This window comes from Nomascus leucogenys, chromosome 6, assembly GCF_006542625.1.
Source record: "Nomascus leucogenys isolate Asia chromosome 6, Asia_NLE_v1, whole genome shotgun sequence".
NCBI classification, from domain to species: Eukaryota; Metazoa; Chordata; class Mammalia; order Primates; family Hylobatidae; genus Nomascus; species Nomascus leucogenys.
Window position 1 is genome coordinate 101493878 of NC_044386.1, and position 8677 is coordinate 101502554.

The 8677-nt window shown below is 52.4% G+C and overlaps 1 protein-coding gene across 1 annotated transcript; it reads right to left on the reverse strand.

Annotated features, from left to right (window-relative positions):
• Positions 1 to 3603: 3603 nt before the first annotated feature.
• Positions 3604 to 7975, reverse strand: MEX3B (mex-3 RNA binding family member B). Its single transcript, XM_003281015.3, has 2 exons — positions 7269 to 7975; positions 3604 to 6428 (listed from the first exon to the last, which is right to left on the reverse strand). Exons 1-2 carry the CDS (start codon positions 7537 to 7539, stop codon positions 4978 to 4980), a joined length of 1722 nt encoding a protein of 573 aa, XP_003281063.2. The 5' UTR covers positions 7540 to 7975; the 3' UTR covers positions 3604 to 4977.
• Between the last annotated feature and the right edge of the window lie 702 nt (positions 7976 to 8677).

Genomic DNA, 8677 nt, shown 5'->3' on the forward strand with positions numbered 1-8677 from the left:
TGAGTGTTAGAAGTGCCCTTGTTCCCTAGCCAGGGAGGGAATTACTCTTTTACGGCGAAGAAGAGTGAATGTGCCCAATGCAAATTCCCTTCCTTCCCGAGTTACCTTGCCCCAACAAAGCTTCTGGACCACTACTCCCAGCCATTGCATGGGCCAGCAGGCTCAAAACCCGCTTGAGAGAAGACTTTGTTCATATTTTGTTTGTTTGTTTGAGACAGAGTCTCGCTCTGTCCCCCAGGCTGGAGTCCAGTGGCGTGATCCCGGCTCACTGCAAGCTCCGCCTCTCGAGTTCACGCCATTCTCCTGCCTCAGCCTCCCAAATAGCTGGGACTACAGGAGCCCACCACCACGCCCGGTTAATTTTTTGTATTTTTAGTAGAGACGGGGTTTCACCCTGTTGTCCAGGATGGTCTCAAACTCCTGATCTGCCCGCCTCGGCCTCCCAAAGTGCTGGGATTACAGGCGTGAGCCACCACGCCCAGCCAAATTTGTTCTTTTTTTTTTTTTTGAGACGGAGTCTCGCTCTGTCGCCCAGGCTGGAGTGCAGTGGCGCAGTCTCGGCTCACTGCAAGCTCCGCCTCCCAGGTTCACGCCATTCTCCTGCCTCAGCCTCTCCGAGTAGCTGGGACTACAGGCGCCCGCCACCACGCCTGGCTATTTTTTTGTATTTTTAGTAGAGACGGGGTTTCACCATGTTAGCCAGGATGGTCTCAATCTCCTGACCTCGTGATCCACCCGCCTCGGCCTCCCAAAGTGCTGGGATTACAAGCGTGAGCCACCGCGCCCGGCCTTGTTCATATTTCTTAGAAAGATAAGACTTAAGAGATAAGAGCTCTGCATCACTCAGTGACTGTGATTCACTGAAGATATCAGAACTTTTCCCAAGAGCCCATTTTGGTAGTATAAGGAGTACCCATGAAATAGGGAAAGGGGAAGAGATGCTAGCACAGACCCGTCTGGAAATTTCTCCGTACATTTTATCTCATAGTTACAGGGAACCCAACAAAACAAAGAGGCTGGCTAGATCTGGAAACGGAGGTTTGATTCCGGGTAAGGGGGCTGGGACTGTGTTTTGAGTAATATTTGTTTTACTACAAATAGGCACAGTAAAATCTCAGGGCTGCCTGCCTCATGGTTGCAGAAAGGCTCACAGGAGAGAATGGAAATGAGAGTGCTTTGAACATTCCATGTAATCATTATTATCATTCATTGGCTACAATCTACCACTCTGGTGAATAGAGTCCCTTTGTTGTGACCTCCTATGCTCAGACATCAGCCTTGACCTTGCCCACAATGTTCCTGATATAGAGCCACACTGGGTCGTGGGTAATCCTAGAACGCCTTTAGGCATGTAAATGCTGGAAGAAGTCCACCAATTTCAAGGCAATGAATGAAGGGAAGAGAGGATATATTTGCTTCGTCTACATCAGGGTTTCTCATCCCTGAGCTGGATAATTCTGTGTGTGGGGGCTGTCCTGTGCAATGTAGGATGTTTAGCTGCATCCCTAGCCTCTACCCACTAAATGTCAGTGCAATTACCCATTTTTATCATAAGCAAAAATGTCTCCAGAGATTGCCAAAATGGAGGGGTGCAAAATCATCCCCTCCCCTACCTCCACTGAGAGCTATTCTACCTAAAGAAATAAAACATGGAACAGTAATTAGGGGAAAAGATGTCCGTTAGCTGGTATTTTGTTGCTGCAGAAAGACAGATTTCAGAGGGGTGGAGAAGTAGAAAAGGAAGCTGCTGGTAGTTGGAGGACATGAATGCAGCGCCTCTCATCTTTCTGGCCAGAGGACTGTCACCTCCACAGCCAGTGGTCATGTCCACGGAAGTCACCTGGGGAAGCTGGAGGATGGGACAAAAGGTTTAACTCAAGTCAAAAGTGACTGCCATCTAATATTAGCATGTGCCCACATCCCCTGCTGGTAACAGGGACCTGGGCTTAGCACAGGAGACCCATGTCAGAGAGCAGGCTTTCCTCTCAAGAAGCCTAATTTTATTAATAATATATCCCCAAACTTTATGTCAACAAAGGGAACCTCTCACTATAAAGAAAAAAAAATACAGGCCATCCTAAGATACGTTGGCAGCCTTAACATCTGATCTTTTTTCATTTCCCAAAGTGGCACATGAACCACAAAAAAATCTTGTATGAATGAGTAAGGGCCCATTAGATATCAGCCAATCAAGGCTTTTTTATTTTTTCCTTGCATTGTCTGTAATTATTCTGCTAAAGCAGAAAAGCAAAGTTACATGACTAAAGAAAGTTACATGCAAAAAGAATCTTGGTTCTGTTCTAGGCATTTCCAGACAGCTGAAGGAAAGGGGGACTTGGACATGGTGACATTTCCCCTTGCCAGGCCTCAGCTAACCTCCAGTCCTTGAGAGAGAAGCAAAGGGGGTAAACACTGCCTGGGAACTTTCCAGAGCTGAAGATGATGCCAGAAATTTTCCAAGCAGAGCCACTCCTTTTACTCCTCCCACCCCGAAGCCCTGTCTACTGCCTTCACACAGCATCGTGTAAACCAACGGAATCAGGAGCTATGTAAGCAGTGACTAAATTATCAAACAGGTAAAAATTAACACAAAGGGAAGAGGGACTACTGCCAAGATCAATTTATACTAGTCTACTCTTCAGATTCACCTGCTGAGATGAAAATAAATGCCTGCCATACTCCAGTCAGACACTGTTCTCCAGGGGCAACTCAGCCAGGAAGTTTGCTGGAAATTCAGTGGCATGCTCTGGTCATTCCTAAATACTCTCTAGAAGACTGAGTTCAGGTTAAGTGACAACACGTGGCTCCTCCTCTTGACAAGGCCCCACAGCCAGGGAGCAGGTGGAGCCTGCCAAAAGCAAACAAAAACTTCCCTCAAAGGACAACAAACACTTGACACCAGCAGCCTGTCAACACCAATTAGTCTGCCCTACAAGCAGAAGCCTATTAAGACCAGTGCTCAAATCCAGGAAGGTCCTCTGCAAGCAGAAACTGTCATCCCTTCTTCCTTCTTCGGCTTCCCCAAGGGAGTGACCTTCAGTGGAAACTCGCAACAGGGCTGAAACCAACTTCTCCCTGCCACAGAGCAGGCACAGGGCCTTAAGACCCACTATCCTCTCAGGGGCCCATGCTGGGTGGAATGATGACATTCCCTGGCCCTTTTTGCCTTCCTCACTAATAATATCCATATTAATATTTTTGACATAACTTTAAATTTCAATATTTTTCTTAATGTTTTAGGCAAAATGAAACAGTTTGTGGGGCTGAAAACTAAAACATTTTTTGAATGTTAATTTCGTTTTTTTCTAATTTTCAAAATAAACACTTTCCTGAACCCCTAAAAGTATCATGGGCTCTAGGCACTGTGACTTGTGTGTCTAATGGAGGCCCTAATTCAGTAGATACTTGCAATTTTTAGAAAAAATACCGTTACCCATGGCCACCCATCCAATCAAACACAACCCTGGCCTGTTTTGAAAATCCATTCTATTCATAATACACAAAATGTACCTAGGAATTCCATATTTCAACCCGTCAATTTAAAGTGATCCCTTAGTTAGATTCCAAGAGGCTTAAAAAAAAAAGTCACCACACAAGATAAGATTTTCTTCAATATTTTATTTATATAGAAATACTTAAAAAATGAAGTAGCACCATTACTTAAGTTTTACCTTTATTATGTAGAACTTTAAATGTCAGAAAAATAAAACTCTTGATACAATTTCAAATCTTGTCTCAGCAAATATAATATTAGTATTTGACCATGAGGTTAAAGGCCCTTTATCATAAAATAAAATATATTTTGTTTTTTAAACTTTGCTCAGTAAAGTACATTTAAGCTCAAGTAACATCACCTACATATACATAAACAAGTGGTAAACAAATGTATTAAAATAGAAATACTAAAACTATAGTGGTGCAACAGAATTTTTGTAACTTGCACTGAATTCTATTTATACAAATGTTAGAAAGCATCAACAGTTCTTTTTGACATGTTTATACATTTCCATTTTTGTAATAATATAGAATAAAATATGCTTTATATCACTGAATAGAAAATATGCTGGGTGAAGCAGATCTAGAAGATTTGTCTGAACCTATAAAATCTCCATCCCAACAGAATACTGTTCAAAACATTACACATTTTATGGTTGTAATTCTGTCACAATTGTGTGATTATTAAAATAATACAGTGTTCTTTGCCATACGGCCATACTAAAATAAAAAGATTTAACCCAGCTACAAAAAAGTTCACTGAACTTAAATTAAAATACTTGTAAACATCTTTGCAATATGAAATATAATTTTTCAAGTCAAAAAAGAATAAAATACTTCAATCTGTATTAATGCAATTTCTCTTTTTAAAACTTTTAAACGTTTTTAATATATAAGAGATATGTTACAGTTTAACTTTAATAAAGCTGCAGTATCCTGGATTCACAGGAACTCCTGGCCCTTCCACGAACATTCAAAAAGGATCCACTGTGTTCTATAATAAGTATCATAGGAACCCACCCACAAAGGGGAACACACTAAACAGTCCACACATCCCATAGCACTACTATCATCTTCATCATAATTATTACTGTTCATTTTTTCCTACTTTAAGAAAATGGAAAACTTGTGGGGTTTTCTTCTTTTGGAAGCTTCCTATTAAGTACAGTGTAAAAACTATCATTACTAGAATGTCGCCGTTCCTAATATTTATAGAGCATGCATTTCAGGTGTTCAGAGGTTTCCCAGGCTACAGTACTCTTGATGCAGATATCCTGGCAAATTCCTTTACTTAAAAATTAAATTTTAAAAACGAGCGGATACTACAGCTTTCCAAGCTCCTCTCGGATCTCAGAGTGTTGGTGGGGCCGGAAAGGAGAAGGGAGAGGGGGGGCACCCAGGGAGGCAGGCGAGCGCTGCGGAATGAGGATGGGGAGGGGTTCCCCCTTCCCCCAGCACGGTGCGCACTAGCGCCCGCTGCCTTTAAGAAAAGATACGGATGGCCTGAGTGACCGCGGTGTGGCAGACCGGGCACTCGGGCTCGCTCTTCTCACAGATGCGGTTGGCGCATTCCATGCAAAAGAGGTTGTGGCCACAGGGCACCAGCGCGGCAATCACTTCGCTCTCGAAGCACACGGAGCAGTCGCGGCTGCCTTTACGCCGAAGCCCGGAGGAAGAGGATGAAGAGCTGGAGGAGGAGCTGGACGAAGAGGAGGAGCCCGACGTGTCCGACGGCTGCAAACCAGGCAGCTGTGCCCCCAGCCCGTTGGCATAAGCGGCGTAGGCCAGGCCTCCCCCACCCGGGTCGCTGCGCACCCGGCGAGCCAGGTGGTGCTCTCCCGCCCCCGGGGCCATGTGCAAGGGCGGAGACAGGCGCGGGCAGCTGGTGCCAGGGTGCAGCCGGCGGTGCACCAATAGCCCCAGGTTGGCGTTGGAGGGCGCACTGGCGCCACCCCCGGGGAAGACCACGGAGGAGGAAGAAGCAGACGAAGATGCGGAAGAAGAGCAGGAAGAAGATACCGGAGCTGCAGGTCCGCCTCCCGGGGACCGCTCGAACTGGGCCCAGAGAAGTGGTGCCCCAGGTGGGGGAGCGGGAGCCGGGTCAAAAGTGGGCTGCAGGTCGGGGCAGCCGTCGGGGGATGGCACTGAGGCTTCCCCCGCTGTGTAGGTGTACCCGTTGCCGTTGTTGTTGTTGTTTCCGTTGTGCGCAAAGCTCAAGGCGGGGCTGGGGGGGCTGTAGTCCGCCAGGCGCGGGGTAGCGGCTGCGCTGCTGCTGGTCCCACCTCCGAAGTAAGAGTCTGTGGAAGCACTGCCAAGCGAGCTGGAGCTGTCGTTGCGGTAGCTGGAGAAGGGCTTGCGGCCGGGGGTGGGCGTGATACTGGGGGTGGGCTTGCTCCAGAGGCTGCCTGGGCCGGACCCGCCGGACCCATGATGCAGATCGAAGCCCACATCGGTGCCGTTGGCGTGGAAGTCGTTCTCGTCTGTGAGCTCAATGATGCCGCCGGTACGCAGAGCAATGTGCGCCTCAATCTCCTCTCGAGCGCGATCCACGTTCTCCGGCATGCCGGTCACCTCGAACACCGGCTCCTTATCCCGGCTGGGCGTCACGATGTACGTGTGCGTCTGCTGCTGGATGCGCTTGATCGTGGCGCCTTTGGGCCCCACCACGAGCCCCACCACGCGGTAGGGCACCCGCACTTGGATGGTGGTCTGCCCGGGCAGGTTGGGCGGCCCAGGCACCGCGCCGTTGAGTGCCGTGTTCTTATTCCGGGAGGCGCGGATCATGGAGAAATGCTCGGCAGCGGAGATGATCTCCCTCCGAGCCATGGCCACATCCTCCTTCCTGCCCGTCACAACAAAGACAGGCTCCTCCCCACGAACTGGGGTCTTGATGTAAGTATTGGTCTTCGCCCGCAGCGCTTTGATTTTACAACCTAGGAACCAGGGTGCGGAGGAGGGAGCAGAAGAGAGAGACAGACACGCCCATTATCCCGGGGTAACCGCGGAGACCGGGGACAGCCCCGCGTCCAGGAGAGCGAGACGGCAGGACAAGAGATGCGCGGAAAGGGGGCGTCTCCCTCACTAACCTTGGGCCGCGCTACGGGCTGGGCAGCGGATCCCACCCGCGAGGCGCTCGAGGAACAGCCCATTGGCTGCCTGGCCCTCCCCCAGTGACTGCAGTCGTCCCGAACCAAACCCGAGAATCCCAGAAAAGTCATCTGGGGAGATGCCGCTGGGATCCAGCTGGGCGCGCCGTCAGCTCTGAAGACACGGGGAAGGGGCTCGGGGAAGGCAGCTGCAGTCGCGATGCCTCAGAGCTGGTGGACTGGGGTTAGGGGTAAGGGGTGGGGTGTGAGTCCCGGGACCCATTGTTCCTCCTCTGGGCTCCATTCCGCTTTGCAGAAATCCAGAATCCTCCTCCCATCCTATGCTCACTCCTCCTCCTCCCTCCTCCCAAAGGACTGATCAAAGGCCCCCTCCCCCAAGCATCTTACATTTAAATTGTCTTTTTGGAGGTGGGCTGGGTGGGGGGCGTTAGAGGAGAAGGCAGTGATTTTAGCAGAAGAAAGTGCATCCCGCCAGGACAGCGGTGCGGCTCCGAGAGACAGCCTGCCTGCACTTTCTTTGTCTGGGGCGCCGGCCCATCGCGCGGCTCTTCCTCTCTCCCCAAGGCACCCCACGCCGCGAATCCCGATACTGAACACGCCTTACCCTCGAGACAGAGGCCTGAGACCCTACACCGCCCCCCACCTCCCCATCCCTTCTCGACCTACCTTGCCGCCCCACGATCTCGGCGACATGCTCAGAACTGGGCACTGGCACGCACTCGGTCATGTTCACGCTCTTCTTGCGCGGCTCGCTGTCGTACAGAGAGGCGCCCTCGTCACTGTCCAGCCCCAGCAGGGAGAGCTGGTCGAGCGCGAGCTGCAGGGCTCTTTGGTCATCCAGGGTCTCTCCCCCTCCGCTGCTGCTGCCGCCGCCGCCGCCGCCGCCGCCACCGCCGCTGCCGTTGCGCTCCAGGTCTGCAAACAGCGAGCTGGGCATCGCTCGGCCGTGCGCGCCGCGCCCCCGCCGGCCCTCGGCTCGGCGGCGAGAAGCTGCGGCCACAAAGGCAGCCGGGAAGCGGGTGGTCAGGGGCGGGGAGGCCGGCCGCCTGCTGAGGGCTCCGTTGCTTCTTCCTCGGTGCCGGGAGGAGTGGGTCGCTCCGTGCGGTCCGCACCGGGCAGTGGCTGCAGGAGCCCCCGCCTGGGTCCCCACCCCAGACCTGCTGGCGGGTGGGGTGGGGGCAGAGCTCTAGCGGTGGCCGCGCGTGGCCCCCGAGTGCCCGGCTGGCTGGCCGCAATGCCGAGCGAAAAGCGAGCAGGCGAGCGACAGAAGCGTTTCTTTAAGGAGCCCCTCCCCGGCTCCTCCACTCCCTCCCTCCCGCCCGCCTGCCCGCCCGCCCTCACTCAGCGCTTTTTCCTCCTCTCCTCCCCGCCTCTTGACTTGAGCCTCTGCAGCCAGACGACTCCGGAGGGGGACTAGGGAGGCGCAACGTCACAGGCGGGAGCTGACACCACAATGCTACTGACACTATCGCTGGGGGAGGCGATTGGCGCGCGCCAGGCCGGGGGCGGGAGGAGGCCGCGGGTTGAGCTAGCGGAGAGAGAGCGCCACCCCCCACCCCCGCCGCAGCCCGCCCCGTCCTCCTCCCGGCCGCGCCCCTCCCCCGCCGCCGCAAACGCCTCTCTTTGTTGTCTAATGCGGGACTGGCAGGCTTGGGACACTTGGATGTACCTATCAGCCGAGGACAATCATTGTTCCTAAGTCTCCTCCCTCGCCTGACTGAGAAAAGAAAACGCGCCCAACTCTGATGCCTGGGGCCCGGCTCTAAAAGAGCGGTCCTTAGAAAGTCCCGTTAGTGGCACCAAATAAACCATCCGTGGAGCCAACGCTTCCTCTAGAAGAGTCTGTAGTCCGCCCAAAAGGGCGACCCGAGCCCTCCGACACAGAAAACGGGACTCCAGGTCTTGGGGCGCACGGGCAGAGTGACTCCCGACGCGGGTTGTCCACCTGCGCGGGAGCGCACGAGACACAAAAGCACACGCCCGCCCACACTGGCAACCGCGCGCGCCCGCGCCCGCATTTCTGTCTTCTTGGGCAGCACTTCGCCCAACTGGCTAACTGAGGATGGGCAAGCTAA

Bases quoted from the DNA above. Each gene is read 5' to 3' on its own strand.
- MEX3B (XM_003281015.3), bottom strand. From the start codon at position 7,539: ATGCCCAGCTCGCTGTTTGCAGACCTGGAGCGCAACGGCAGCGGCGGT. The intron at 6,429-7,268 runs GTAGGTCGAGAA...CCTGGTTCCTAG, and splicing joins CGAGATCGTGGGGCGGCAAG to GTTGTAAAATCAAAGCGCTG.